Source organism: Lottia gigantea (genome assembly GCF_000327385.1).
Source record: "Lottia gigantea unplaced genomic scaffold LOTGIsca_57, whole genome shotgun sequence".
NCBI classification, from domain to species: Eukaryota; Metazoa; Mollusca; class Gastropoda; family Lottiidae; genus Lottia; species Lottia gigantea.
The window spans coordinates 624,129-641,058 of NW_008709945.1; the positions used below are offsets into that span (position 1 = coordinate 624,129).

Sequence of the window (16,930 nt, forward strand, 5' to 3'; positions counted from 1 at the left end):
AGTCAATAAGGTGATAAATATATTGTAAAATGGTTGAAATGTACAGTTAAATATGATGAACAATGTTACAATAAACAACAATAAAAGCAACAACAATGTCTTGATGGAAATTGAGTTATTAATTTATATTTACAGAACTAACGTCTGTTCTTCAATACACCCAACCATGACCCAATACAGACTGAAAACGTTATGACACGCCTACTTTATGATTGACAGGCCAATGTTAATATAAGGAATGAATGTGGATCTTGTTATGAGGAAATAAATGCTGGTTTATCATATGACAAGGCGTACATGACACGCTTAACCAGCGTTTATTTCCCCATAACAAGATCCACATTCATTCCTTAAAAAAAACACAAAACAACGATTTTTTTGGCTGAATATGGAAAACAATTTTCATTGGTTCTCCAACTTGCCCTATGAAAGCTATGCTTTCCAAAGGTTGGATGTAAAACTGATTTTTATTGGTATTATATATCTTTGGCTGGTGGTGGAGGTCGTTATTTACCCTTTCTGAAAAACAAATTTCAAAAGTACAAGAAAAAAACCCAAAGCACTATTAATTATACACGAGGAAGGCTTGCATCCCAAAAACACAAAAATAAAAGTTAAAAGAAATGTTTGGAAACTTAATGATTATACAAGTGGTAGTTCAATCAGTATCAAGTTGGTTTGCTATCTGCTTCGTTATACAAGGACGTAAATTATATCAAGATATGTAAGAGCCAGTTGTCCAGGTAGGGGTCTGGAGGCTGCCTCGGTCACCTGAAGCAAAATCTTAAGATGTGTTTTGCACTTTGATAATAGTTGGAGAAACAGCTGCCTCTTCTGCCAAATTGAGAGCCTTGCTATTACTTACTGCATGTTTTGGTCTGAAACAGTGTTTGAGAGTCCACCCAATGTTGAATTTCATCCCCTTCACCTCTAAAGGAAACCATACTTGAAAACTACAGTATGAAGTATACTTACTTTGATTTTGGTGTTTCCGTTATAGAGGCTGTGGTACCTTTACAACTCTTGCATTCCCATCGTCCAGTAGGAATTGCCTTCATACCCACACAGAAAGTATGGTAGCCTCGATCACACCGGTCACAAAACATCATCTTGTCCTAAAATAAAGAAATTTCTTTCATCTATTTTCATCACAGAGAAATCTAACATTGTAAACATTGATGTAATTTAAAATAAAATCTGCAACAAAAAAGCCTGCTAAACCATACATAAACAAGTTTGACAGAAAACAATCTTGAGAAAGGCTTTGACATCTTGTAACCACTTGAAGTGTCACAATGGCTAAGAGTGTAAATACCCACCTCATCATAAGGGTCCATACATTCAACACAAGTTTTACATTCCATACATTGCCATGGATACGTCTGTATAACACCAACCATTTCTTCTGTTAATTCTAAACATGTTGGATGACCTGTAGAAATAAACCAAATGACTGAAAAAACTTAATATATGGAATGGACTGATGGTTGCCAGATGGTCATGCAGTTCAGAAATGTTTTTGTTTAAAAACAATACATTTCACTGAGCAAGTGAAATAAAAAGAGAACAAACCCCCTGCACCACATTCTGAACAATTTATAATTTCTTCTTTAATTCTTCGTATTCGTTTCTTATTTTTATTTTTAATTTCACATCTTCGACACGTAGTTTCTTTCACTGGTTCAGCTTTCTGGATAAGATAAAAATATCTTAAATGACAGTGTGCCTTAAAACCAAAGCTTTATCACATGAATTAGTCAAATCTTACAGTTTATAAAACTGTTACACAAATTAACATTAAAATTATATATTAAAACAAAATCCTTTCACTATTTGCCTGTGAGGTTTTGAATAAATCAAAATAAAAAACGTAGCAAAGCAACTAAGACTTACGACGGGCTTCTCTTTTTCCTTTTCCTCCTTCTCGTCCCCACTGTCACTTCCTGATTCACTACCAGAATCACTGTCACCATCACTACTTGCTGTTTTCTCCTGCAAAAACATACACTTTCAATTCCAACCAAAACGCATACCATTTATAATAATAATAATAATAATGACCTAAAGTAATTAAAAGGTCTTCTTAATTTTTCATGTGTTAAGTGGTTCTTGCAATTCCACAAAAACTAAACATTTTATGTCACTTTTGCATTTTGAAAATGATTAAAAAAAAATGACCAGTCATTCACTTTTACGTGTCATTATTTTCAATCCAACTTATATGTCTGATAGTTTTAATTCATTTAACTTTAAATCTTTATCTATTCTTTAAGAATATGAAATTAACAAACCCCTTGACTGTCCTCTACTTCTGAAGTTTGATTGGTTTCTTTAGGTTGTTCTGATTCCATCCATTTAGGAGCATCATACATAGCTGTATTAATAGGTAAATACTTTAACTCATCTGCTGTATATCTTTAAAAAAAAGGTAATAATAATATTGCTGAGAACTGTTCAATTTCAAAAGTTGAATCTCAGGTTAAAAAATTGGTCTTCACTAACTCAATGAGGTGCAAATGTCAAGGACGTAAAACTCCATTCAAAAAAAGATGAAAGCATAAATTATTTTTTAGAAACATTTGTAACTCAAAAGATGAAATTCAAAGGATGAAAGTCAGGGAAATAACATGATCTCATCCAAATTTCATCAGGTTTTCTTGGACATTCAATAAAAACTAGCATATCTTCAACAAAAATATCCAACAAACCAAACAAAACCATAGCTTTTAGAATTTAGAAGTCTAGATATATCATTATGGAAAATATTGTCAAATTAACAATATTGAAGCTTATAGTATCTAAACTGAATTCAATGTAGGCTATCTACTTACGTGGTATAATGATCCTGAAACTGTCCTGGTATTAAGGCTATTGGGTAAGCACTAGCTTTAGTTAATTCTGGTGGTAATTTCTTATATCTATTCACAGGATAGTGAACACTCTGAAAATTAAAAATAATTGAAATTATTCAATTACCTGTAATACTTGGCAATTTTCAAATTGCAAATAATTGAAATAGCCTCAAAAGATAATATTAATAATAATATATTCTGACTACTTACAAATGTTTGAAGATCAAAAAAGGCTTTTCGTTCTTCTCTTCTTTCTTTCTGCATCTGAGAATTGAATTCTGCTGCTGACTTGACAGCTTTTTTCATATATTCTGCTAATTTACTTTTTTCTACATTTGGCTGAAATAATGTCACAAACTCGCTTACCCAATCATCTTAATAATGTTAAATATCATGCAATATGTTCATAGCTTGAATGTTTCAGCCATAAATTAAATATGTCAATAATTAGTATGAACATCTGTATATGAATAAAAACAACATTTTTCATTATTACTGCAAAATTAATGTTTCTAATTTCGGGGCTGCCTTTCATGAATCTTTACAATATATGGTAACTTTGGAAGGCAAATTGGAAACAGAAAAGTGTATATTACCTACCACATCATATTCTTTATGTTGTTCGTAAATTGTCTCTCGTTGTTTACCATGCATGTATGTTAAAAACTCCTGTAATAGATATAATTTAGTCAAGTTTATTTGAAACAACCATTCAATAGAGGAGATGGATCAATTTTACCATTTAAGATGCCTTAAGGAAATCAGCCCATAAAATTACAATGCTGGCCATGAATTCTCGAAACGATTCTCAGCCCTAGGACGTCCTAGAATCAATGTTAGAAGATAAGAACCTAGGACATCCTAGCGCTAAGATCGTTTCGAGAATATGTGGCCAGGTTTTACTACATCATTCAATTCATTGTAGATCCGACAAACCTTTTTTGACACTTTTTCAAGGTCACAGACACTATTTCTAGACAATATATAATTTTGCATCTGTTTTTGATGTTTTATTGTTGATATAGTTTTTATCAACAGAACAGCTTTGATATACAGCAAATTTTCATGTTGAACAGGTGAATTATCAAGTTGAAAGCTCAGTGTACCTCATATTTTTCAGGATAATCTTTATACATCAAGTCATAAATATCTTCACTTCGTACAGCTGTTAGTCCTTTAACATAACAATAGGTGTATTTAAAATCATATATATCATATTTCTCAAGTTTTCAAACCTGGTGATTACATGATTAGCTCCCTTGTTCAATCTAGCCTCAAGGCGTTAACCTGAGACACTGTAATTGTTAGATCACAACAGGGGGGATAATTAATCTCTAAACCAATAATTACCTCCCTTGTCTTAGATCTAAATTGGAGTGCTCGTTGGCTCTAATGTCACAATGTTAATTTGTTCTGAACTACTTTCCATAATGTTTCATAATCTCAATCAAAGTTATTTGAAATACATACTGGCTGGTTAAAATGTTAAAGGGATTGTAACACAGCTTTGTAAATTTTTAATGTGTATCAGGGACACCGATAGCATTCATTTTTACCATTCCAATTTCAGTCAGACGTCCCTGGCCCTTGTAATTCCACTAAAACTTTCCAATTTTATTACCTCACTATCGCAAAGGCTGTTAGATGTTATAAACAGCTTTTGTGATAGTGATTAGTGACCTTTGAAGTTGGTCAATTTCTAGATGTCTTTCAATCAAAATTCGTAAAGAGAAAAGTTGTTCTGTTTTTCAACGAAAGAACTTAACATTTTATGGCAAAAATCAGACCCAATATGTCACCTGATTATCGTATTACACCTTTAATTACCAGGTAATTTCAACAAGTAATGTATTCTACCTGTTTCTTGACTCGTACTGATATTACTAATTAAAATCACTTGGAGATTCTCTTGTCTGTAATATCAAATTACTTCATATTTTTACCGCAAAAATATCATTAAGTACTGTGAGATTATCAAGATCAAATATGACATTTTGGCTAGATTTTTCCCTTAATTCTAACAAATCTTTAACCAAATCAGCTCATATGAAAAATTCATTCAACCAATCAAATTCTTCAAAACATCTTTAAAATTCAGCAGAAGCATTCCATCAAATTGTACGATTGGTCAAATTATGTTACTATCCAATCAAAACAGAACAGAACCATTCTAGAATATGTCCATAACTAAGTTTCATTTTAAAAAGAAAATGCCTTATCAAAATATACATTTTCGACCAATTATTGATATATAGTCAAGCTAACTAGAACAATACGCTGTTTTGGTAAGTTTTTTTTTCATTACCTATTTGAACATACTTATGTTGTTTGTGACTGTATCACAATCAAATATTTTAAATATTCTGAACAGTTATCATTTTCATCTAAATTAAGGAACAGGACTTCAATAGCATTTTAATGGGCAGAGCTAATTTGATGTTAATGTATGTTTGACTTGTTTGAAAGATAAATAACTTTGTAATCAAAAGGGCCTAGCAGCAATAAAAATGTGTGCAGTAAATCTTTCACACATTAAAGAAAAGTTATTCTTGAGGAACATTACTAAAAGAAACAAAAAATTATATACCTAAATCACAATGTGTTTCTGTTACAACTCCTCTATCCATCAAAAATTCTTTTTCTTCTTTATCAACAAATCTTCTATACATGTCTGCAATTGTTAATCAATAAGTATATACTTGCATAAACCATTACCAAAATAGAAACAAAAAATTTTCTCAATCAATCCGAAAAAGTATTAAGTAATTAAATTTTGTGAAACCAGTTTTGGTTTCTTTTTTTCCGAAAAATAGAATTTAACCTCTTAAATTCAGTTGAGTTCCATTAAAATTATTCCTTCAGATGGTACAACTAGCAAGAGATGATGTATCATGTCAAAACAATGCATCATGATCTTCGAGAACCATGTCAAAACCTGTATTCAGGATACAATGGAGATGATGCTGATGCTATAATGTGATTTATCAATTCCACATTTCTTTGTGATAATCCTCCCTCATAGTAATTACATATAAGGTTATTCATTTGTATTCTAATCATACCTGGATATTTGCGTTTGAATGATTTGATGCTGAGATATTCACTAACTTGTTCTTGTAACATGTGCCATTCTCCCTCACCCTGAGGCCACTGATATTCATACAGTTTATCCACTGTTATAACCAGTCTGAAATAATATTTTATGAGGTTTAGATGACAGGATTTGGGTATAAGGGGGTACAAGATGACACCCGTACACCTTCACTAGTATCAGAATTTTCTTGCAGACAAAAATTCAATAAGCTACTAACTCTTTGAGATATTTGGCATTCCTTTTTATACCGAATTTTTTTTTTTAATTCAGATTTAAAGAACCTCTTGCTTTAAAGAAATACAAAAAATTGTAAGAAAGGAAAAGATAAACATACTTTACAAATTCCTTTCTAGCACTAATCAAGCTCCCCATTCGAGGTTTTTTAGTTGGAGTTGGTCCAGATACATCATTGGAAGCAACAGAGGCTCTAGTGTCAGGATTGTCAATGGATTCATCAGCTAACATAGAGATAGGTGTACCCAAAGGAGTGTCAAACATTGGTACATCCATAGAGTTATCTCCCTCTACATCCATGGCTGTTTCTTTAAAGGCAGCCACAAATGAAGGTTTATTAACTGTCGGTTTAGTGGTTCCTGGACTAGCTGGGATATCTGTTGAGAACTGGGAATCTTCAGATGTGTCTACAGACACTGGTGAAGGAACTGATTTTGAATTGGGGTCATTTTTAAGATTTTCAACTCTATCATGCTTTAGCTGAAAATTTTCAAGCGGTTTGGCATCAGGTTTGATTTCTTCAGTAATATTCTGTTCTGGTACCTCTTCCACTTCCATCTTTTCTTCAGTATCTTCAAATGTTGAACTGCGCGAAAATTTGGACATGGGAAAATTAGCCACCTCTTTTTCAGACTCGTCCTTTTTGGTTGGGTGAATTTCTTCAGTTAGTTTTACATCAGATTTTTCACTCTTTTCTGAAACTTCTGATGTGCTAGCTGGTGTGATAGTTACATAGTCTGATTCAACTTTGTCAGTTTCAGATTCCATTTCTGCCACAGTTTTTGACACTGGGGCACTTTCAGGTTTGTTTGTGCTGAATTCTGCTTCAGCTTTTGACAGCAAGACATTTTCAAGCTTGTCTGTTCTCAATTCTGATATAGGTTTGGACACCGGAGCACTTTCAAGTTTATCTCTTGATAAATCCACAGAAGGTACTGCCACATTCTGAACAGTTAGAAACTTATTTTCTTCTCTCATATCACTTTGTAGATCTCCATCTTTTTCTTTTTCTTTGGCTGAATGATGAGTTTGATTTATTGTATGTTCAGTCTCAGATTCCATTTGACTAGATTCTTTCTGCGTTTCAACATCTGATTCAGTTAGAAATGCAGACTTTTTGCAAGCATCTTCAACTCTTTTTTCTGAACCCTCAGATTTGGACTCCTTTGCTTTGTCATTTGGTTCACTTGCTGCTTCTTTGTGAGTTTCCAGAATTGGTTCAGCACTAGTTTTCGTTAGAGATTCAGCACTAAATGCAACAGGGATGCTTTTTTGTTCAATAGCTGAGCCAATTTTGGAACCAGACTCACTGGTACTTGTTTCTAGTAAACTTGATTCAACAGGTCTATCAACAACATTGTCTATGTCTTTAGATTCTGATATAGCACTTGGAGTTGAATCCAAAATACCAGCAACATTTTCTGTTTTCTCTACTTCAACTTTTTCTTTGGTCAATTTTAAGTGTTCAGTTATTTCACTCTCTTCCACACTACATTTTGATTCAATATTTTGAACAGAAGGTTTAATATTGTCAGCTTTTACTTCAGATAAAGACTCTTTTGTAGTTTCACATGGTTTTGCTACCTGATGTCTGTCCTCCAGCTCCCCTTCAATTTCTTGTGATTCAGACATTGGTACTTCATTTTTTTTAGGTTCTTTCTTCTCATCATTTGAACCAGGCTGTAAACTTTCTCTGCCATCATTTTTTAAATCAATAAGTTTACTTTCACTTGTTTGTTCTATGTCTTTACTTTTTTCTGACTGTAAAAATTAAATAATTGATATCAAAATCCTATCATCCAGATCAAACAATATGTTAATCAGTATTGCTACAAGAAATATCTTTTTGAAACATAGATGCTAATGCTAATGACTTTCACTGAGACTTGTCAACATCTCAAAATGAAACAAAAGGAAAAATGTAAACAAAAGCATATTTCCTTATTAGAGATCAAACCTTTAATATTTTAAGCAGTAACCTATGTGGAAAGATGAGCATGCATAAAGTATTTACAATGCATCGCAAGAATTATGTGTAAGTGTATTTTGCAGTGGAAAAAACATTCAATAAACAAAAATTACCGGCAAAACGCTCTCATTCGTAGCCATTTTGGAATTCGTTGGTCATCCAGACGTAAAAATTATAGCCATTCTTCAATTCTTTACAGTTTACGTCTGGACAACCAGAAAAACTTTTTAAGACGAATCTTACCTTTTTGTATGAAGAGTCGGTGGGTCAAAAATGCAAACTTACAAACACCGTCAACATGTACGTTTTTGCTCACTAGCGACCATAGCCTATCAAAACTAAATGTAAACGCCCAATTAAAACATAATGTTTGCGTACTGTAATTTTATTTTTCCCAGGTTTCTACCTTGAAATAAGAATAATTGTTTGAAATGGAGGACGGATTTCAGGTTTCCAACGATTTTGATCAGACTTACTACGGTAAGAAAATAAGAGTATTTGAAATTAATGCACAATCTATCTTTGGGCCTTTTTTTTTGATCAATTCAAAAATTATAAAGATAAGCCTTTTCGAGTTTATGTACACTAATATGCTTCATTTTTCAAGGTTACCATGACAATCAGCCTGCTTCCACTACAACAAATATCAGTATATCTGCCGTAATATCAGCATCCTGTGTCGTCATGGATGATTGTTACCATAGTTACTCGACAGCACCAGATTTCCCGGCGACATCGGAACAATTGCAATATTCACCAACAAACCAAACACAATGGATGGGGACAGAATTCGAGCATGTCCAAATTAACACTCAGAATGACTACTTAAGTTACGACCAAAATTGCCCAAGGCAGACCTGGGATCGTCAAGTGCACCCTTCCCCGATTGCTCTCCAAACTACTCATTTAGAACGAACGCATTACGAATGTCCATTTTTCGATGACAGTGGGGTCGAGGTTGGATACCGTAAATCCAACGAGACAGAATTGAACATTCGTCACCTTGATTCAAATGGCTTTGAAGATCAGTATTTTTGCGAAACAAGGCATGGTTCAAGCAGTCGTAATGTAGGTGAAAATAGTATCCATCCGAAACAAGAGAATGCTGTCAGTTTGGGTAGATGGGAAAATGAGACACCGGGTCCTTGTAGTGTTTTATGCTCGCGAACGGAAATACAAACTGAAAATTTTCAAGAACCTTACTATTCTCCAGAAATATCAAATAATCCGAATGATATGTTACAGACGCACATTTCTGAGGCACCAACCGTCGACGAAGACGAAGGGGAAACACAGAACAATGACTCGGTGAAAAACATTGAGGTAGACGTTGACTACATGCTAAGTAATGGTGTAACAGTGGCTGGATTCAAACCAAGACCAATTATCAGAAAGAAGAAAAAACGAGCCGTGATACAGAATGAAAAAGACATGAACTATTGGAATCGACGAAGTAAAAATAACGACTCGGCTCGGCGTTCGAGAGAAACTAAAAAAGAAAAAGAAAGATTATTTTATAAACAGGCGTTACAATACGAATACGAAAACTACTTCCTTAAAGAACGAATTCTTCAACTCGAAACTCAACTCGGAATAATTTCGACTCAGAATGTTCGGGACAATCAACAAAATATTTCACAATTTTGATCCATTGGACCCAAAGAATTGTTATGTTTGTGCTTAGGACTGTCAATCGATTTCAATCAAAATAAACAGTTTTAAGTTAAAGAAAAAAAAAACTTTATAAAAACAAGAAAAAATATTAGTTTTTGGTTCTAAATGAAGTAGGCACATATCCCTCCTTTAAAAGGCATGGTTTCGATCGACCAATAATAAAACCAAATAAAACCATTAGCAGTGAACCTTAGAATAACAAGTTTATAAATCCGATACCTAATAGAGATGAAGTTTTACAAAAATCATTCAAATCAATAATACTACTTCAATTATTACTGTAGATATGGTATATATCTTACCCACTGATAATCTATATCAATGACAAACATTTTTTTCGTACCTTCTTACGAACTTAATCGTTCGGCAAATTTCATCAATTTACTTAATGTTGCAGCAAAAGCAAAAGTGTGAACGTTGAACTTTGATAAAAAAAAAAATTAAACCAGACTTAAATTATTATCTATAGAGATGAAAAAATAGCATAATGCACATATAATTACCGGATATTGCATTGATAAAATTTGCATGATATGGAACTCCAACAATTTTGCGTCATGTTTATGATATTTATGATCATACATTAAATAGAGAAAAAACAATAAAACACATAAATTTTTTACGCTCCACAGTGTCTCTGTATAGGCGAGTAGAAAATACATGCCAGAAACCCGATTTAATGTCTGAAAATGAAAATGCTTTCAATGTATCTTTTTTAATGAGATTATCGAATGATATGGAAGATAAGTAAGGGAGCCGAGAAATTTTTCAAATTAACAACTTTTCAATTCTATGAAGAGAGGATCTTGCAAACTTGCCAATGCATCTTAATTAACTAGAATTAAAAAGATAGGGGAACGCAACGTCGGTGTAGCTAACAATTTCTTACAGATTTTAGGTGTAACCACAAGCAAATTTCGAGAGTAGGCTATTCATTTGACCGGTTAAACTCTGGCACTGAACGGGTTGTTTATACAACGCATGAATAAAAAAAAAGTAAAAACAAGGTTCAACCATTATGTCGGTCATGCATCATTGGATATCAACTTCAATGTATATAGAAGAGTCATGTTTACACTTCGCCAAACTAAAGACCCACAAGAGTGTATCGAAAGACATTTATGTTTCAAGTGTTATCAAGTGTTTTATTATTTTAATTGTTTCCTCAATGATCATTATATATATATCAAAGAGCTTGTCACATTTAGTACGTGTTTACCACTGTACATTTTTCCGATATCAATCTCCGATATCGAACTATGAAGTCTAGAACCAGACAGGATAGAAAACACAGTTCAAGTTGAATAAATATCGACATTCTCTCATTGTTTGATATCGTTAGAAGTTACAGAGAGTCTTTTAAATTTAAATCAAGAAATAGGTTAAGTCTTAGTCTAAGACACCCCCACTCTTCTACAGCTTCTGGCAGATGATTTTTATAGCTTGTCACCTAGGAGACAATCCATCCAAATAATCATCTACATTAGCACCACTAAATAATCGCCTTTCATTTTCATTTGGTGAACGCAATAGAAGGTATTACACATTCCCTTTCATTTGCCTTGAACAATCGTTAGCATGAAAAAGTTTGACAGTACAGTCATTAAGGTTTTATATGGAAGGGATTGGTATATTTTTAGAAGATATCCAATTATCAACATGTGAAGTAGTAACATTATAATCAATAATTGTAATCAACACAAATATCTAAAGGCAAGTTTCAATGATCGACTTGTACACTGTTTTCTGTCATTTCCAAAAAAGAATTCAATTAAATAACTTATCGCTTAAATCAAAAGATCGATTTATCAATTAGCACAGATAAGTTCTACATACTGGCAAATACAAAGTTAATCTTTATACTTATAATAATGAGACTTTGTATATAACAACCAAAAAAATAACACATTTGTTTCATAACAATGTGGCTTTTTGTTATATCATGTACTCCCCGGATCTAAATGTCGTTCAAATTTTAAATTAGAATTTGGTAAGAATTATGAGAAAAAGAATATGGTTGAGGGTAGTTGACTGTTTCGGAACGGAATTACAATCCAAAAATACTGGGTTTATTAATTTGGCATCTTTTTGGAGTAGGCCTACACACACACATGTATATAAATATTTTTGTTCTGCTTAATGGACAAATTTGTCATTATATTAAGTTATATCGATTGTTATACATTTATATATCTTTTTTACAGATTTAATTTTGACATTTCCTGGTATTAGTCTTCTATAGTACAATCCGATTGAAACATAAACGTATTTAAAATAAAGACAAAGGTCTTTGTATAAAACCAGCACGGTCATAAGTTTTACATCGATTATTCCCTGTAGCAATTAACAGAAATATATCTATCTGAATATAATCATAGATCTGTTTACAATAAAATTTGTTTCAGTCGGACGTTGATCAATGAAAGAAAAAAGTGTCGTTCCGCAACAAGTGCTATAATGAATGTTTTTTTTAAAAATCCCAACCGCCCACCACCCACACATACAAATTTGCGCTGACATTATGGAATCACAGCTTTTTAAAAAAAAAAAAAGTAACAAATTAATAGCCTATAACTTTTCTAACTTTTAGATGTTTTTCTTCTGATTCAAAGCATGATCCAAACAATAATTATTCAATTTCAACATAAATAATAAACTTGAGCACACAAACGCCACAAAAAACCTGTGATACCATAATATTGATATTCAAAATGCTTTGTTTCGTAGAATGAAATCTGCGATTCTTAAAATAAACAATACTTATTTAAGCGCAATTTTTTTTATTAGCGGTTGGGGTGGTAGCGCGGTTGGGATTTAAAACGTACCCAAAATGGAAGATCTACAAAAGATATATTTTTTCAATAACCAAAACAAAACGAAACAATTTAGATTTAAACCAAGAAATTTGTACAATCGTTTCTATAATTTTTTAAGTAAATACAAATACAAATACATAAAATATAACTAGTCTTAGATTTAAAATCGCGAACCTTCACATTTCTAGGCACAGTCGTATGTGAATCTCTCTTGTAAATGGGTGATTTACGTTGTGTTATTAGCCTACAGTGGAAATTTACATATCGGCCAAACTGCTGACTCAATTGGGGGTGCATCGTTATGGTCTACCTCAAACAGAATCACTCCATCAGGTTCACAACCCCCACAATTTCCCCCACAGTACCCTTCAATCACGTGACCATCTTCAGATCGTGTTATATTCATGACCCCATTGTTACCCCACGTTTTCCACTGAACTGTTGATTTGACTCTTAGTCCCGTACCGCGGGTATTGATGATAAATCGTCCGATCACCCCACAAACACTGCTATCATTTCCAGCATAGCAATCTCCAGCTCGTCCAAAATTTTGGAATTCGTATGTCGAATTGGTGTAATCATTCTCATATAAAGCCGAATTGCGATACAATTTAATTCGAATCTTTTCAAAATCTGTGTAACCCATTCCAAGTGCTGAAGGATCAGATGCTGGAATTAAAGCACAAGAATTGGGGTCTCTGATGTAGGCCGGTGTGGAGGCCATATTGTTATGTAGAAGTGTAACGGCTGGCCCGGCAGTATCAGAACAGTAAATTTTTTGATATTCCGTTGATTCTCGTCGCCGAAGCCAGAATTCTGTAGTTTCTGACACGGAACATACTCTAGTGTGCGAACACCATTGTATATTATTACAGCTAAATTCACTCCAGTTTCCCGATGATAAGCATGTTACATTAGTATCAGTATAGAATGTTTGCATACAAATATAGTTCAACATATCACCAAAACCCCATAAAACTTGACTTGTAAACGATGTTACATTGATATTTTCTACTGGTGGTAATCCATTACATCCTATTGGTTCACAGTAATAGTCAGAATTCCCTGCCTTACACATTGTATTATTGGCACACCGATGGTTCTTACATATACCTAGCATGTTTTCATTTCTTGTATCCACGTCTAAAGATATATAATCTGGATCAGAAATCAAGTTAGAATTTACCGTCAGGAGTGAGCAATCCAGAGTAATTCTGTTAAAATTAGCATGTTTACATAAAGAATACAGCTGGCATATTCTAAGACAGTCCATGGGACCTATAGACGTGTTGGTAGAAAACGGTTGAGAGTTGAATTTGAACCCTTGGTGTAAGTTAGGCAGGGTGTCCGGTTTAAAACACTGATTTCCATAAGAACTTTTTATAAATAGAAGAATTATTATCACAAATATCTGGCACATTTTTTCTGGAATGCTTTCTAGAATTTTACTTTTTTGATTATAATATTGAAGGTTCATACATCCATAACATTTTGTTATATTTATAAAATATGGGACACTGCATTCGATTCCATTAAATCTTTTTAAATCAACATAAAATCACAAGTTACTAAAACATCTATATATCTATGTCATCAATATCAATCTATTGTCCTTTCGAACTTCTTAAAACAAACCAGTCTATCGTTTAGCTATCAATCGTTTATGAAAGAATTCTATCGAATGGTTTTACTTTAATACAAACAATTTCTCTATTTACGATTTCAAAAGATAAAATTTGCTAGACACGGTAACATATACATATACGGCATGAATCACATTTTAAGACAATTAAGGCAAACAAAATAATTTGAGGGAGATGAAAATAAAGTTTGCCTGTATAAGATCAATAAGGTTATGATTAATTTATAGATCCAAAGGAATCGTCTATAAATCGAGTACAGTTCAACTTTGACATCATACATTCAACATACAAATATATATTTCAAGTTATAAAAGTTAGAGTCTGAATTCAAAATGCGGCAACTTTGTGGAGGTGTCATGTCGCATGGGGCGTCCGAGAGGGTTCTCCAAAAATTTTTTCGGAATATTGAATAGATGTCGTGCATTCTGACACATATTTTGGGGCAAAAACGTATAAAAATCATGTTTTAAATTTGTTAAAAAAGAGAGTACCAGTCCTGTACCCCCACTGATGCCGCCAGTGATCACAAAGGTAAAATAACAATATACCAGCTATTCAAATATCACGAAATGCTGAACGACTATCAAAATAAATGAAGCGTACAAGGCTTAGCGAGGCTTCATTGTCACATGGACGTTTCAAGAACAATATATCAATATTGATCAATAGTTTGGTGAGACGAACAATCGATAGAAATTTAATACTAAAAGCATTTGCTTAATGGTCATAACGCCTTTTCTGCGAATCCCTATCTGAATACAATATTTACACTATTAATACGAATCTTGCTTTATAAGCAAACAAAGAGCAAAGTAACTTATATCGATTAAACTGTTGGGCTATTTCTTATCTCAAAAATAGGTAGACCTATACGTGGCTTTAAAGTGGGGTTTCGCATGTATTGTCCTGGTACTGCATCTTAGGGATTCTTGCAAGCACCTGGGATGATTTTAAATAAAAGGGTATACTTGTATGCAATTTCAAATAAATACTTCTGCAAAGAAATTTGTCATATTTTTATGATTTTTGACTGTTGTCACGGCCTTTGAACATTGTCACTATATTGAGCCCTTTTTTTGTGGAACAAAGAGCTAATAATAGTGCATAGATGTTAGTGGTGCTCGGAGTCCAAGAGGTTACGAACCAGTGATCTTATTATCCAAACTCTAACTGAATAATGATAATTTATATACATGTGTATTCCGTAAGGAATTAACAATATGTCAATTAACAATATATGAACATTGGGAGTTAATTATTTAACAGGTCGTGGGTATTTTGATGAAGACTAAAAGAACTATTGTTAAGGTGTAGTGTTACGTTTGAATCATGTGACTACGTGACAGCCTGGAGATAGTAATAAACTAGGGTTTGCCATTAAATGCCGTGATATATTTTAGAGCGCCAGTTGAACTTTTTGTCAATATCGGGGTGATTTCAGCCCTACAGAAATTGTCAAGAAATTGCCGAATGGCACAATTATTGCCAATATTATGAGGTCATAGCTAATAACTGCACTCTAGAAAAACGCATTTGAATCAACGGATATATCTGGATCTTCTGTAAATCAACACCATTTCCATCTGGAATTTCCTCTTTAAAGTGGGGAATTTCATTATCACTTGAATTAGCTAAAATACTCCAAAATTAGCTTGTGCATGTCATACTGACAGTAGGTTTCCGATATATATTGCTTTCAAAACTTTTAAATACGTATACATAATACATGTATATTTCATGCCTCTCTGCTTTTACGTGTTAAAGGGATTGTAATGAGTACTGGGTACACTAACTCATGGCGTCCATTTGCATCGATCATCTTTCAAATGGCTATGTTATGTTATGTTTATGATAGTGAAGTCATATTTGGTCAATTTTTTCTTCATTTTCAGGACCAACAGTCTTCAAAAAAGATATCTGGGTGATGCAAATGGAAGCTATAACTGTACCCAATACACTACAAAGACTATAAAACATCTTTACAGTCCCTTTAAGAATGACAATATAAAGTGTAAAACAAGATTTTATTGTTTTCATGACAGCGAGTTGGCAGGTTTAAGATGGATGGGTGACAGTCAAAAATAACATGCTGCACGACTTGACATAAATTATTTGTCACTTTTTAAGACATTTCATTACATCTTATAGCGTGTTTTGGCTGGACTACTACAGTATTTGGATTGTTAATGTTCTGTAGGAATAAACAACTTCCAAGGTTTGTTTTCAGTTTTCGGCTTTAGTTTAAGGTAACGCTGCCAATAGGTCCACGGGATTAAGGAAAATCTTTTATTCATCTGAATTAATCTAAATGGCATAGATCCTATGAGTCGGGACATTGGTCTGCAATAATTCATCATATACCCCATCTCCACAATGTCAAGGTATTAAAAACTCTGTCTAATACCTTGACATTTAAGACACTCTTCTTGTTTCACATTCGAGGCTGTAACTGCAGCTTGTTGGTTTGAGAGATTTGTAGTTTACAGTGTGGTTTGTCTGAATTGGTTAGTGTATATCCAATTTACATTTACAATCTTCTGTGTCACAAGAAAATTGTCAAGGTATTCGACGGAGTTCGTAATTTCTAATTGACATTATGAATATGTATACCTGGATTTAGAAATTGTCTAAAAATGGTCATGTTGATG

General features: G+C 33.2%; 3 protein-coding genes across 3 annotated transcripts; 1 reads left to right on the top strand and 2 right to left on the bottom strand.

The window, feature by feature from the left end:
• Window positions 1-971: 971 nt before the first annotated feature.
• LOTGIDRAFT_127265 (hypothetical protein) lies at window positions 972-6,023 on the bottom strand (the record flags this gene model as incomplete). The annotated part of the gene is made up of 11 exons (XM_009063338.1): window positions 972-1,115; window positions 1,320-1,432; window positions 1,573-1,690; window positions 1,894-1,920; window positions 2,292-2,415; window positions 2,832-2,941; window positions 3,063-3,191; window positions 3,432-3,521; window positions 3,959-4,026; window positions 5,440-5,523; window positions 5,915-6,023. Coding segments are annotated over 11 exons (1,116 nt in total), but the record flags the coding sequence as incomplete, so codon positions are not given.
• A 2,810-nt stretch (window positions 6,024-8,833) lies between these two features.
• LOTGIDRAFT_166272 (hypothetical protein) lies at window positions 8,834-9,796 on the top strand (the record flags this gene model as incomplete). Its single annotated transcript, XM_009063339.1, has 1 exon — window positions 8,834-9,796. The coding sequence occupies one exon, from the start codon at window positions 8,834-8,836 to the stop codon at window positions 9,794-9,796; it is 963 nt and encodes a 320-aa protein (XP_009061587.1).
• A 3,087-nt stretch (window positions 9,797-12,883) lies between these two features.
• Window positions 12,884-13,759, bottom strand: LOTGIDRAFT_166273 (hypothetical protein; the record flags this gene model as incomplete). Its single annotated transcript, XM_009063340.1, has 1 exon — window positions 12,884-13,759. One exon carries the CDS (start codon window positions 13,757-13,759, stop codon window positions 12,884-12,886), a length of 876 nt encoding a protein of 291 aa, XP_009061588.1.
• Between the last annotated feature and the right edge of the window lie 3,171 nt (window positions 13,760-16,930).